Source organism: Aulonocara sp. 'chitande type north' Nkhata Bay, linkage group LG14 (genome assembly GCF_057382095.1).
Source record: "Aulonocara sp. 'chitande type north' Nkhata Bay isolate Kocher_YH1m ecotype deep benthic linkage group LG14, A_spYH_male_GT1.1, whole genome shotgun sequence".
Classification (NCBI taxonomy): domain Eukaryota; kingdom Metazoa; phylum Chordata; class Actinopteri; order Cichliformes; family Cichlidae; genus Aulonocara; species Aulonocara sp. 'chitande type north' Nkhata Bay.
Genome location: NC_141357.1, coordinates 947,702 through 962,895, shown reverse-complemented (window position 1 = coordinate 962,895; position 15,194 = coordinate 947,702). Strand labels below are relative to the sequence as shown.

The 15,194-nt window shown below is 42.2% G+C and overlaps 1 protein-coding gene across 1 annotated transcript; it reads left to right on the top strand.

Moving 5' to 3' along the window:
• The first annotated feature begins 204 nt into the window (after positions 1-204).
• Positions 205-3,099, top strand: LOC147313821 (uncharacterized). The gene is made up of 3 exons (XM_086262728.1): positions 205-687; positions 1,359-1,514; positions 1,936-3,099. The coding sequence occupies exons 2-3, from the start codon at positions 1,389-1,391 to the stop codon at positions 2,167-2,169; spliced, it is 360 nt and encodes a 119-aa protein (XP_086118854.1). The 5' UTR covers positions 205-687; positions 1,359-1,388; the 3' UTR covers positions 2,170-3,099.
• The last annotated feature ends 12,095 nt before the right edge of the window (positions 3,100-15,194 follow it).

Here is a 15,194-nt window from a genome sequence, read left to right as displayed (position 1 = left end):
CGCCTAGGCTGCACTGTCGAGCCTAGGCGGAGTAGTCGAACGCAGATTCACTGAGCGCTCAACACAGACAGCATCGTCAGAAGGAAAGTTGATAAAATAAATTAAAAATTTTGTATTGTTCGATACATATGCGTACCGAACCGAAGGCACTGTATCGAACGGTTCAATATCGATACGAATATCGTTGCACCCCTAATAGCCACAGCCGCTATAAACATGCTGAAAGGTCAATCTAGCTTCTGTAGTCAGCAGCTGGAAGACTCAACACAGACCCAAGATTCAGTGTAACGGTTATCTAAATGTTGTGTGTCCTGTTTGTAAGCCCAGAAAAAGAAATTAAATAAAATGACGACCTTGAGCTTCAAGCTAATGTAAGCGTAATGCTATAGCATAAAGCGACTAATGCAATGATGACGTTGTTAAGTTAGTAAAAATACAGTAAATATATCCAACATGAATCAGTTATATTTTTGGTCTAAACATAATTAAGTCTCACGCCTTTCACTTGTTTTAGAAGGATGTTCAGTCTTTTAAAACCAGTCATATCAAAATAACAGAAAATAGTTATGTTTTCTGTTGAAACTCCACCCCCCAGGGTGTGTTCTGCGAGGGAAAATTCACTGTGGCGGTCCGCCATTTTTTGTCGTTGCTTCGTTTACGTTTGGTGCTGAGCTTTACTTTGTCGAGGTAAACTGAAAACTACATGTTTGAGAGGAAACGAAGAGAACATCCATTATATGGGGAAGTTTTTCTCATGAATTGCTGTTGAGCAACATAATGGAAAAAACAAGTCATTCCTTAAGTTAACTAACGATAATGCTAGCTTAAGCTGCAGGACAATATTATGTGCATTAGCTTTTTTTCAGTGTGTGCCCAGTCACATTCGCTTGTTTTTTCTCAGTGAATACAGACTAACAAACTCGTGTCCATTTAGTTAACTGGTTGTACCTAAAATGTTTTAGTTAAACAGTTAAATAAGCTAGTTTGCCATGGGGTGGGCTCTGTTGGGGGGGGGGGGAGGGGGTGAAGATTTGCATATGTTATCTCACATTCTGTAAGGTAAATTTTCTGGAAAGGTCAAATTAACTAATTTAACTAAGTATTAATGAAAGACCTTGATGTGTATATGACAATAATAGATGTAGTTTCTGGGTCATTTGGCAGAACTGCAAAATGGCCAGAAGGAGGCAACAGGCTTTGGGTGGTATGGAAGTAAGGGCAACTATGGAACTGCTCAGCAACATGGGACCCATAGCTAATAAATAGTAACATGACAAAAAATAACAACTTTGTGTGGATGTAGCCTTGTGAGATTTGAGATTTTGACAGCATTTTTATGTGACAACTTGTCTTTTTAGATAAATGCAGAGTTTAAGCGCATTACCACCATGCCACTGCAGTCCAGATTACTCTCGCAGATAGATGTGCTATCTGACAAACTAATAAAGGTCTTCAAAAGGCGAGGAGGACAAATAGGAAGAAGACTTCAGAACATTCTGGAGCCCACGGCCCAGGTAAGAAAAAAATAATTTGTGTATACACTTTAGGGAAAATAATAATTTTAACAAAATGCTGCTTGTCACTCTATGCCAGGAGTATGTTGAAAATCACCTGGGATTTTCACAATTTACCATGGGTGCGTTTTTTGTTTTTGTTTTTTCTTTTACCTGCATCAGAACGATGTGTGGAGTTCATAGTTGAACACCTCTCTATGCTCTGACAGTATTCTGCTTCTTTGCATGGAGATTTCACTTCATTACCTTTTTAAGCATTCTGAGGACTCAAGTCACATGCTGTAATGAATCCATTTTTGTTCACCTAATGTGTTAATGTTAACATTTTTTGGAATAGTGACACAGATTAAAATAAGATTTGGTATAATGTTCTTTGACCAGTGTTCTGTTTAATTAAATTTTGGAATTCTGCATTTTCTAGGCCAAAGATGAAGCCATTATCCAACGATCTAATAAGGAAACAACCATGGGAATTTACATCATAAAGTCAAGAGATGCCAATGGCAGCCCTGAGGACATCAGGATAGTCCTTGAAGGCCAGAGAGTCTGGCAGGATTTGGATAACTATACCCTAGCAGCTGCAATGCTGTTTGGACTAATGTACACTTTGAACCTCACCTACCCACTGGAAAAGTATACCTTCGAGGTATTATAGAAACTGGTTATGGAGCTCAAAAGGAACAGCCTTTCAAAGAAGGCCCAGGTTCTCAGGACCAGACTGTACGATTGAACAGTTTTCCAGTTATGATGTGGGAACAACATGTTTACCTCTTCGAATATGTACCATCCTTTCTTTTAAGCCAGCACTGGTAAAGTTGCAGGACATAGTGAAACTTATTTTTCTGGCACTTTTCAACTTGGGGCCTTTATTACTGCAGTTTTCACTTTTCAAGCCATGGTTTGTTTGTTTTTTAATTCAAACTTTGAATGTCCATTTTTCTCAATGGAAATGGCGCCTTGCACCAATTTCACCAATTTGCAATTTTTTTCCCAAGGTGCACCACTACAAACAGATTGCATCGTGTAGTATTAGTGATTGTGATGTTTAGTGATAGAAGCAAGCCAATACTAATCAGTTTAGGTCTCTTGGTTGTGTGCCTGTTATTTTAAGTCTCTTCTTTGTGTCATTTTAATAATTACACCCCTGTTGCCATATTACCTCATGGCTCTTACATTTATAAAACTATTTTTTACATAAGTGCGATGTCACAAGGCCCCACAATGTTGAATTCAGGTTCCAGCAGATAACTTTGAGGAATGTTGTGGAATGTTTTTCAAGAGATGCATTGTACAAATATGACTCATGTATATTTTGGAAGCCTGAATTGAAAGTCCATTGTTACAACTGTGTAGTATTTTCAAAAATACAGGTCATTGTTCAAAAATGTTTTGCTTATTTCTTTGATTGAAGAGAAAGTGTACAGTACATACAGTAAGATCAGCCTTAATTTAGTTTTATTTATTGAACACTCAATTATATATTAGATTATATATTATATATTAGAAATTTGTTATAAAATAAAATAAGCTTACCATAAAATAATCTTGTCAATATAACACATAGTAGTCCAATACAATTAACACAAAAAGTTCATGTCTGATAAACAAGTGGTTTCTATAAATATTCGACCGGAATGAAAAACATAACAACAACATAAAAAAGTCATGTTCGTGTTACCAGAAAAATGTGTGCAGTATAACATAAGCAGGTATAACATAAAAAACTAAGGTTAACCAAACATAACTTAATTTCGTGCAACCGCTTACAATAATTTTTTTATGTTTATCCCACTGATTATTTTTTTCAGTGTAGCATGTTCTATCTTGATAAGCTGTCTTATCACAGGTTAATCTTTCAAAACTATTAACAATGATTTAAGCAAGAAAAGGGCTACATGTCAACATACAACTCTTTATTTCTATAAATGTCTTACTTCATTCCCACCTGATTGACATGTGTAGGAATTATGAGTGATTGGCTCACTCTGTCACGGTCTGGCTGGCAGACTGTGGGGAGATGGGGAAATAGGACCCAAACGCCGGACTCTTCAGTGCAACAGTGTTTATTTACAAGGTGGTGAAGTAAACAACAATAAATCCCCAGTTTCCCAGACTCCCGTGTAGTGTCTTCTTCCAAAAGTCCCCGTGTAGTGCTCTCTGCTCCAGTGTCCCTGCACTCCTCCTGAGGGGGAAACAATAGAGGCAGCTGTTACACACTTGTCCCAGCAGGCATACACTCACACTTGACTGTGCTTGAAGACTGACGTGTAGTCAAACGCAATAATCCAGCGTCGGTGGAAGCTCCATCGCTCATCTAAATAGCTCCCCCGACAAGCCCAGATGAGGAGCAGGCGTGCGGCAAGGACTTTGGGCGTGGCCAGCCCTCAAGTCAGGCCACGCCCCCAGGGCTGAAGGTGCCTGTAACTTGGCCACAGAAGAAAGGCGACACACACACACCTGCCTACATACAGATGTGCACAGGGGCAGTGCAGACAACACACCAAATAATAATAATAATAATAATAATAACAACAACAACAACAACAGTCGTAGTCCCCACTGCCCACGGACCACGAGTCCCCAGAGTCGGGTCCGTGACACACCGTAGGGGTAAAAGTTGTTACCAATCAAATTATGATATGTTAAAGTTAAAACAAAACAACTGTTTTAGATATGATCTAATATACATTTTGTAGTTATCCTTATAATTACAAAATGTTTCATGTAAGATTTAAGTTTTGTGATTTAAATCTGACATCACCAAAGTATTTTGGAATTTGAATAATGTATTTTGTAACTGCAGTACACATGGGACTGTCTAGTGGAGACTTCATGGCTGTGCCTTCACCTGGAGACTGGCGGTCCATCACAGAGGGACTCCAGGAGCGCTGGAACTTCCCTCTGTGCTGTGCAGCTCTGGATGGGAAGCACGTCCAGACAAAGGCACCCCATATATCATATAGGAGACACACACATTGATATACACTAAATATTTATTTCATTTCTTTTTTGTGGTGCCCAAATTGATGCACCTGCTTGATTTTGTTTAAACAATTATTGCACACTTTCTGTAAATCCAGTAAACTTCTTTTCACTTCTCAAATATCACTGTGTGAGTCTCCTGTATGATATTTAACTGACATTTTTTATTGTAACAACGATTTATACAGGAAAATAATGTCTATTAACAAGGTTGCCCAAACTTCTGCATCCCACTGTATTAGTATATTTTGTCATTAGTATAATATGAAATAAATTCTACATGTGTCAAGCCGTGTGCCAACATTTGCTGTGTAGTAGAACTGAGACATTAGTCATTATAAACATTTATTTGAAATAATATTAAAATTCTCAAACAGAAAAACATTAAACATAAATATATAAAATATAAGAATTTACAGAGAGACAGGAATAAAAAGGACCAGCTGCTCTCCAGAGCAGGAACAAGGCTGAGGAGGAAATGCTCCATTGGAGACTGGTGTGGACTCTTCAGGGACACAAGGGTGGCCAGCTCCAGCGCCGATGGACCGTCCTGGGACCCGTCCCTCATCTGCCTCGGAGCCGTCCTCCCCTGTGGGCCTGTAAAACAGCACAAAACACAAAGAAATGAGAAGGCTGCTACTAGATTTTAATTTCAACATTGAAAAAAAAAAAAAACAAAAACAGGATATAATCAGATTGGTTGTAGATATTTAGTAAAGGTGATCACAGGCAATCCCACCGACTAAAAAGGTATCAGTGCTTGCTGTACATATCTGTGGGTGCAGCAGCAGGAGCTCAGGGACTGGGGATGCTCTGCTGCAGAATCAGTTGGCTCTATCAATACAGTATTAAATGTTAACATGTTGAATATAATCAGAGAAAGTATATACAGTGGTCCCTCATTTATTGCAGCAGGGGTTCTCAGAATAACTAGCCCCTGGCCACGCACTTTATACACTTTTTTCCACACACACACATGAACATTGGTCACAGTTCTCACAATTGATTCTCAAAGTGCAAACCTTTGTAGATTGCAAAACGTAAAAGTATTAATATGCCGCGGTTTGTCTTCATCTGCCTGCCACTTTCGTGCGCCTTTTTCCCTCGCGGTGCAGGTGTCTATTTCCGAATGAGGCTCATAGTTATGGGTGTTTTTGTGCTGTTTTTTCTATTGGACGTTGTTGGGTGTGTAATCAGGCAGCGGAGGCGACGTCTGGGTTCAACACTTTATTTTAGGCTTTACAGCGGAGCTCCATCTTGTTCTCGCTCTCTACTTTCTTCTTCTCCTCTTTCTCTTACCCAGCCTCATTAGCGACACCCCTGGTCTGACAGGGTAACAGCATGTACTAATTTTCTTCCCTTATTATAGAACCTTGTAAACACAACATCTCCCCCTTTTCTCAAATAATACTCTTTCCCTTGTAGCACAACATGAAACATTCGACAGCCTTTTACTTTTGAGGGAATTAGTAACTTCAGAATAGTATTATATATATATCCTGATAAAAGAACTGTAATGGCAAAGTAAACGTGCCCCGGATCAACCCTGAATCAAAAGGAACAACCATGTGCCCTCTTCTCAGCTTATCAGAAGTCACAGCTGGAATTAAAGATAACTAATGAAACTCAAATGCACTTTCCCTTCACAGTCATTTCTCACATCTGCATATTTCTCCTTTCTTTGTACCTCTGAACTATTTCATAACAAAGTCTTTTGTCCATCTTGGTGGTTGTCTGTCCCTCTGCAGTGTGGGACGTGTAGCAGTCTGTGCTGAGCTGATGTTTTCTGTCTCTGTATCAGCTCTTTGTGTGTGTTTTGAGTTCTCTGGGACAAGTGAGAGACGTGCTGCATTCCATCTTCTCCCATCGCTGAGGATGAAAGAACTCCTCCAGCGGCTTGGTGTATTGTGGCTCTCCTTTTCCCACATGGAATGGCTTTCGTACTAAACCACAGTCACTTTAGTAGGTTCAGCACCTCTCTTTCTGTCTGTATAAAGTGCACTTCTTTTCTGTGTCAATGTCACTTTGGATCTGATGTGGTCATATTGTCCAGCATCCTTTGGTGGTGGCAGAATGTTGAGTTTAGTCCGCATGGCTCTTCCTCTGAGGAGCTGGAAAGGGGACTCACCGGTTGTCGCGTGGGGAGTCGCTCGATAACTTTGAAGCAGTTCTGTAACCACAGTTTTCCATGGTCGCTGAGTAGCTTGTGCTGTCTGTATGGAGTCCTTCAGTACTCTATTAAAGCGCTCCACTCATCCATTTGCTTGAGGATGATAGACGCTTGTCCTGATGTGTTTTATGCCCCTTTCAGCGAGAAACTCAGCAAAGGCAGCTGAGGTGAACTGCGGACCATTATCAGTTGTAATTTCATAAGGGTTTCCTTCACGGGCGAAAATGGAAGTCAGGAATGCAATCACTGTCGCAGTTGAGGCGTTTGGTGTGAATGCGACTTCAGGCCACTTACTGAAATAGTCAACTAGTGTGATGGCAAACCTGCAGTCATAGGTTCCTTGTTCAAACGGACCAACAATGTCGACAGCAACATGTTGAAACGGACCCTCTGGGAATTTGATGGGTTGTAACGGTGCAGGTGAAACAGCTGCAGTCTTGTCACACGATTGGCAGGTTGTGCATGTGGACAATATTTCGTGGACCAGTTCATCCATGTTTGGCCACCAATATAGATCTCTCAGGCGTTGTTTGGTTCGGACCATGCCTTGATGTCCTTCATGGGCTAGGTGCACTACTTTTCCTCGCAGAGATTTAGGAACAATCAGCCGTGTTCCTCTAAATATCAGCGGTGACTCTGCTGCCAGTTCATGTCGGACCAGGAAGTAGGGTTTGACATCATCTGGTAAGGATTTTCTTACTTTCGGCCAGCCCGAAAGAACGATCTGTCTTAGTTTTGTTAATTCAGGACAGTCTTCACATTCTGCTTTGAAGTCAGCCAGTGGAAGCGCTGTTAGCTGAGGAGAAATTTCAGCAATCTCTGTAATTAAGTCCTGTTCAGAGTCTTCACTTGTGTTTGTGGTATGCAGGGGAACACGGGACATACAGTCAGCTATAACATTTTGGCTTCCTGGACGGTACTCTAAGTCATACTGGAAACACATCAGTCTGGCTGACCAACGTGCTATCCTCATGCCAGCTCTGTTCATCCCCTTAGTACTTAACAGGGTGGTGAGGGCCTGGTGATCAGTTCTCAGAGTAAATCTCCGTCCCCATATGTACGTCCTCCATCTTTCAACGGCCCATACGCAGGCGAGGGCTTCTTTTTCAATTGTTGAATATTTCCTCTCGGCTGGGGACAGGGTGCGGGAACCAAAAGCAACAGCACGTTCCTCATTGTTTGAGTTGATCTGGGTCAGAACAGCTCCAAGACCATAATCTGACGCATCAGTGGTGATGAACGTTGGCAGATTTGGGTTGAAGATTGCCAGTGCTGGGCTTTTTAGTAGCATTTCCTTCAGTTTGTTGAAGCTTTCATTTGCTGTATCAGTCCATTGAAGTTCAGCCGTCTGGCTTGTCCGAAGTAACTCACGGAGTGGTTCAACCACAGTTGCATAGTTTGCTAGGAATTTGATGAACCACGAAGTCAAGCCTAAGAAGGAACGAAGAGCAGCCATGTCCTTTGGTGCAGGGGCTTTGGCAATGGCAGTCAGGTGGTCTGGGCTGGGGCTCAGGCCATCCTTGGAAATGACGTGTCCCAAGAACGGAATAGATGTCTGTCCAAATGAACTTTTGTTGAAGTTGATCTGCAGACCGACATCCTTCAGGCGTTGGAGGACAGCCTGTAACCGTTCATCATGCTCTTCTCTGGAATGTCCATACACTATTATGTCATCCAAGTAGTTCTGTACTCCTGTCTGGTCTTTTAGGACTGTTTGCATCATCTTTTGGAAGGCAGAAGGGGCTGAAGCAAGTCCAAATGGAACTCGGGTAAACCGGAAGAGTCCTTCATGGGTTATGAATGCTGTGAGGCTTCGGCTATCAGGGTGAAGAGGCAGTTGGTGATAAGCTGAACTTAAATCAATCTGGCTAAAATGTGTAGCCCCAGCCAGCTGTGCGAACAAATCCTCCATGTGAGGAAGAGGGTAACAGTCCATGATCACACTCTTGTTAGGTTCACGCAGATCCACACAAAGTCTTAAGTCTCCCTTACTTTTTCTTCCAACCACCAGAGGACTCACCCATTCAGCTGCATCCACTGGTTCGATGATGCCTGCTTGGAGTAGACGTTTCAATTCAGCTGACACCTCCTCACGTATGCTGAGTGGTAGACGCCGCAGTTTTTGGCGAACCGGCTGTACTGTCTTGTTCACTCGAACTTTGTGGATAAACCCTTTAACAGCTCCGAGATGATGGGAAGAAGAGGAATCAATGTTATTCACCATGCATGTTTGTTTACTGGCTGGTGCTCCTCTTGCAGGATCCTCTCCTTTGTTGATGACTTTTCCAGCAATGATATCAATGTTAAGTGCTTTAATTAGCATAGTCCTATGCTAATTAAAGCTAATTTAGAAGCATAGTCCTAAACAGAAGCCCCAGGTACACCACCAACCCGTTCATGTGTCTAACCGTTTTTCCCCACTCGGCGACACACCCGCCGGGGGTCAAACTCTGGTAATTGGCGATTCTGTTCTCAGACATGTGAAGCTAGAGACACCGGCAACCATAGTCAATTGTCTTCCAGGGGCCAGAGCAGGCGACATTGAAGGAAATTTAAAACTGCTGGCTAAGGGTAAACGTAAATTCAGTAAAATCATAATTCACGTCGGCAGTAATGACACCCGGTTACGCCAATCGGAGGTCACTAAAATCAATATTGAATCGGTGTGTAACTTTGCCAAAACAATGTCGGACTCTGTAGTTTTCTCTGGTCCCCTCCCCAATCAGACCAGGAGTGACATGTTTAGCCGCATGTTCTCCTTAAATTGCTGGCTGTCTGAGTGGTGTCCCAGAAACGATGTGGGCTTCATAGATAATTGGCAAACCTTCTGGAGGAAACCTGGTCTTGTTAGGAGAGACGGCATCCATCCCACTTTGAATGGAGCAGCTCTCATTTCTAGAAATATGGACAAATTTATTAAACCCCCCAAAATATGACTATCCAGAGTTGGGACCAGGAAGCAGAGTTGCAGTCTTACACGCTTCTCTGCAGCTTCTCTCCTCCTGCTACCCCCCCAAAAACCCATCTCCATAGAGACTGTGTCAGCTTCCAAAAAGACAAAAAACAAACTAAAAACCAGCAACAAACAACTTAAACATAAACAATCACAAAGAAAGAACAATACAGTATCCACATCTGAACCAAAGAGTAAAACAGTGAAATGTGGATTATTAAATATTAGGTCTCTCTCCTCCAAGTCTCTGTTAGTACATGACTTAATAATTGATCAACAAATTGATTTACTCTGCCTTACAGAAACCTGGTTGCAGCAGGATGATTATGTTAGTTTAAATGAATCAACACCCCCGAGTCATTCTAACTACCAGAAATCTCGAAGCACAGGCCGAGGGGGCGGTGTGGCAGCAATTTTTCACACCAGCCTATTAATTAATGAAAGACCAAGACAGACTTTTAATTCATTTGAAAGCCTGATGCTTAACATTGTCCACCCCAGCTGTGAAACTCAGAAACCAGTCTTACTTGTTATCATCTATCGTCCACCTGGGCCTTACACAGAGTTTCTGTCTGATTTCTCAGACTTTATATCTAATTTAGTTCTGAGCTCAGATAAAATAATTATTGTGGGTGATTTTAACATCCATGTAGATGCTAAAAATGACAGCCTCAACATGGCATTTAATCTGTTATTAGACTCAATTGGTTTCTCTCAAAATGTAAAAGAACCCACCCACCACTTTAATCACACTCTAGATCTTGTTTTAACATATGGCATAGAAACTGAACATTTAACAGTGTTTCCTGAAAACCCTCTGCTGTCTGATCATTTCCTGATAACATTTACTTTTACAATAATTGATTACACAGCGGTGAAGAGTAGACTTTATCAAAGTAGATGTCTTTCTGAAAGCACTGTAACTAAGTTTAAGAATATAATCCACCCACTGTTATCATCTTCAATGCCCTGTACCAACACAGAGCAGAGTAGCTATCTGAACGCTACCCCAACAGAGGTCGATTATCTTGTTAATAATTTCACCTCCTCACTACGTACGACTCTGGATACTGTAGCTCCTGTGAAAACTAAGGCCTCAAATCAGAAGTACCTGACTCCGTGGTATAATTCTGAAACACGTACCCTAAAGCAGATGACTCGTAATCTGGAGAGGAAATGGCGTGTCACAAATCTAGAGGATCATCATTTAGCCTGGAGAAATAGTTTGCTGCTTTATAAGAAAGCCCTCCGCAAAGCCAGAACATCTTACTATTCATCACTGATTGAAGAAAATAAGAACAACCCTAGGTTTCTCTTCAGCACTGTAGCCAGGCTGACAAAAAGTCAGAGCTCTTTTGAGCCAACCATCCCTTTAACGTTAACTAGTAATGACTTCATGAACTTCTTCACAAATAAAATTTTTATCATTAGAGAAAAAATTACCAATAATCATCCCACAGATGTAATATTATCTACAGCTACTCTTAGTACCATTGATATTAAGTTAGACTCTTTTTCTCCAATTGATCTTTCTGAGTTAACTTCAATAATTACTTCCTCCAAACCATCAACGTGTCTTTTAGACCCCATTCCTACAAAACTGCTCAAAGAAGTCCTGCCATTAATTAATTCTTCGATCTTAAATATGATCAACCTATCTCTAATGATCGGCTATGTACCACAGGCCTTCAAGCTGGCTGTAATTAAACCTTTACTCAAAAAGCCATCTCTAGACCCAGCAGTCTTAGCTAATTATAGGCCAATCTCCAACCTTCCTTTCATATCAAAAATCCTTGAAAGAGTAGTTGTCAAACAGCTAACAGATCATCTGCAGAGGAATGGTTTATTTGAAGAGTTTCAGTCAGGTTTCAGAGCTCAGCACAGCACAGAAACAGCTTTAGTGAAGGTTACAAATGATCTTCTTATGGCCTCTGACAGTGGACTCATCTCTGTGCTTGTCCTGCTAGACCTCAGTGCAGCGTTCGATACTGTTGATCATAATATCCTATTAGAGCGATTAGAACATGCTGTAGGTATTACAGGTACTGCACTGCAGTGGTTTGTATCATATCTATCTAATAGACTCCAATTCGTGCATGTAAATGGAGAGTCCTCTTCACACACTGAGGTTAATTATGGAGTTCCACAGGGTTCAGTGCTAGGACCAATTCTGTTTACATTATACATGCTTCCCTTAGGCAGCATCATTAGAAGACATAGCATACATTTTCACTGCTATGCAGATGACACCCAGCTCTATCTGTCCATGAAGCCAGATAACACACACCAATTAGTTAAACTGCAGGAATGTCTTAAAGACATAAAGACCTGGATGGCCGCTAACTTTCTGCTTCTTAATTCAGATAAAACTGAGGTTATTGTACTCGGCCCTGAAAATCTTAGAAATATGGTATCTAATCAGATTCTTACTCTGGATGGCATTACCTTGGCCTCCAGTAACACTGTGAGGAACCTTGGAGTCATTTTTGACCAGGACATGTCCTTCAACGCACATATTAAACAAATATGTAAGACTGCGTTCTTCCATTTGTGCAACATCTCTAAAGTTAGAAATATCCTGTCTCAGAGTGACGCTGAAAAACTAGTTCATGCATTTATTACTTCCAGGCTGGACTACTGTAATTCATTATTATCAGGATGTCCAAAAAACTCACTGAAAAGCCTTCAGCTAATCCAAAATGCTGCAGCAAGAGTCCTGACAGGGACTAGAAAGAGAGAGCATATTTCTCCTGTTTTGGCTTCCCTTCATTGGCTTCCTGTTAAATCCAGAATTGAATTCAAAATCCTGCTCCTCACATACAAGGTCTTAAATAATCAGGCCCCATCTTATCTTAATGACCTTGTAGTACCATATCACCCTATTAGAGCGCTCCGCTCTCGCTCTGCAGGCCTACTTGTTGTTCCTAGAGTATTTAAAAGTAGAATGGGAGGGAGAGCCTTCAGTTTTCAGGCCCCTCTTCTGTGGAACCAGCTTCCAGTTTGGATTCGGGAGACAGACACTATCTCTACTTTTAAGATTAGGCTTAAAACTTTCCTTTTTTCTAAAGCATATAGTTAGGGCTGGACCAGGTGACCCTGAATCCTCCCTTTGTTATGCTGCAATAGATGTAGGCTGCCGGGGGATTCCCATGATGCATTGAGTTTTTCCTTTCCAGTCACCTTTCTCACTCACTATGTGTTAACAGACCTCTCTGCATTGAATCATATCTGTTATTAACCTCTGTCTCTCTTCCACAGCATGTCTTTAGCCTGTCTTCCTTCTCTCACCCCAACCGGTCGCAGCAGATGGCCGCCCCTCCCTGAGCCTGGTTCTGCCGGAGGTTTCTTCCTGTTAAAAGGGAGTTTTTCCTTCCCACTGTCGCCAAAGTGCTTGCTCATAGGGGGTCATATGATTGTTGGGTTTTTCTCTGTATCTATGAAGCGCCTTGAGGCGACTTTTGTTGTGATTTGGCGCTATATAAATAAAATTGAATTGAATTGAATTGAATTGAATTAAGTCCAACCCCAGCAACGGTGATCCATCTTTAACTATGAAGAATGATCCTGGCACTTTTCTGTCATTGTTTGCAACCCTCACTGAAGCCTGTAGGCAGCCAATGACAGGCAAGTCACCTTTTGCATAAGTGACAAGCTTAACTTTCGGTTCAGTCAAAGCGCAGGGTGCAAAATGTTCTTTGTAGATGGCTTCTGGGAGGATAGATACTGAAGCTCCTGTATCCACAATTAACTCCAGAACCTGAGAGTTTCCCTGTGGTGTTTCAATGTTCATTTTGCATGTAATCTTATCACATGCTGCAGTCATCAGTTTGTGATCATCGACACATAAAACTGTAAACTCAGGAACAACTACTTCCCTGACCACTGCTACAGCTGATTTACAAACTCTGGCGAAGTGCCCTTTTTTGTTGCATTTATCACATTTTACTGTTGCTGCTGGACAGTTTTTATCATTAGCCAGGTGTTTCTCGGATCCACATCTGAAACAATGACGCTGTTGCTCTTTATCACTTGCCTTTTTGTGCCATTCTTTAGATGTAGGTCCCCGAGCTTGAGCCGGTCGCGCTCCTCTTTTTCCCCGAAGACGTGCGTCCTTCACCTCCACAGCTTGTACTGCCGCAGTCTGGGCCGTGGGCGCAGCAGAGAGGAGTGTAGCATTCTTGACCGCAGCCTCCACCTGACATGCAATAGTAACTGCCTTGTCCAATGTAAGGTCCTCCTCCAGCAGCAATTTTTCTTTAACAACACTGAGATTAGCATTAGCAACAAGTTGATCCCGAATCATTTCACCCTCCATTATTCCAAAACCACATGGCACAGCTAATGCTCTGAGGGCGGCAACATACTGGGTCACCGTTTCATCAGCCCGCTGAACTCGCTGTCTGAATGTGTGCCTGCATGCCACTACATTCACTTTAGGGACAAAGTGGTTTTCAAGCGCAGTCATGGCTTCCGCAAACGTTGTACCTTGATTCGGCAGTGTGTAGAACAGTCGTTGTCCCTCTGGTCCCAAGCAATGTAATAAGACGGCTCGTCGGCTCGTCGTCTCGCCGTCTCGCCTCCGGCCATGCATCTCCCGTAGCATTTATCACTAGCATGTAGTTCTCAAAGAATTTGCGCCACGTCATAAACGGTATTGGCGGCTCACCCGCATGTTGCAAAAAGGGCGGTGGGCTCGGCACTGAAGCGCTCATCTTCGTCGCCAATTTGTTGGGTGTGTAATCAGGCAGCGGAGGCGACGTCTGGGTTCAACACTTTATTTTAGGCTTTACAGCGGAGCTCCATCTTGTTCTCGCTCTCTACTTTCTTCTTCTCCTCTTTCTCTTACCCAGCCTCATTAGCGACACCCCTGGTCTGACAGGGTAACAGCATGTACTAATTTTCTTCCCTTATTATAGAACCTTGTAAACACAACAGACGTGATGGTTATCAAAACCAAACGTGACAAATTTGGCAAGCGCAGGAGACACGACACGGAGCAGATTTGTCAATCAGGCTGCAGAATGCAATGCTGTACTGTGCAATAAAAAAATCAGCGAAAAAGTGAAGCAGTGACGGATGAACAGCGGGACCACTGTGTGCTGTTTATTAATAAACAATAAAATATATTCCTAAATGACAACATGCATAAAAGCAGAACGGTATTTGTACGTCAGTGGGAAAATAGCGGTGGCTTGCTAGCTTTTGTGCGGCTTCCCCGGGTCAGTGAAAACTTTCAAAAGAGAAATGAATGAACTTACCAGGTTGCCCGATCTCTTCACATATCTTCCTCCAAGCTCGGTCCTTTTTATTCCTGTCTCGGTCCAGAAAGCAGCTGGTGTCGTACAGCTCCGAGTTGTTTGCTACGCGTTGATGAGCCTTCCCTCCATTGAAGTATGAAGGGCTTTGGCTGGATCTGCCCCTTTGACCTAGGTCAGAGCCACGTCACCAGGCTCCTGATTGGTTGTCGCGGCGCGATTTGACGCTGGAGTTCAGATTTTTCCAACTCGAGCCTAGACGCGAAACGCGCGTATGCACAAAATGCAACACAAAAACTGAGGAGTGTGGTTTTCACGCG

What these genes read in the sequence shown, in the direction of transcription:
- LOC147313821 (XM_086262728.1), top strand. Translation starts at nt 1,389, where the DNA reads ATGCCACTGCAGTCCAGATTACTCTCGCAGATAGATGTGCTATCTGAC. An exon ending in TTCTGGAGCCCACGGCCCAG is followed by an intron (nt 1,515 to 1,935) that starts GTAAGAAAAAAA and finishes TGCATTTTCTAG; the next exon opens with GCCAAAGATGAAGCCATTAT.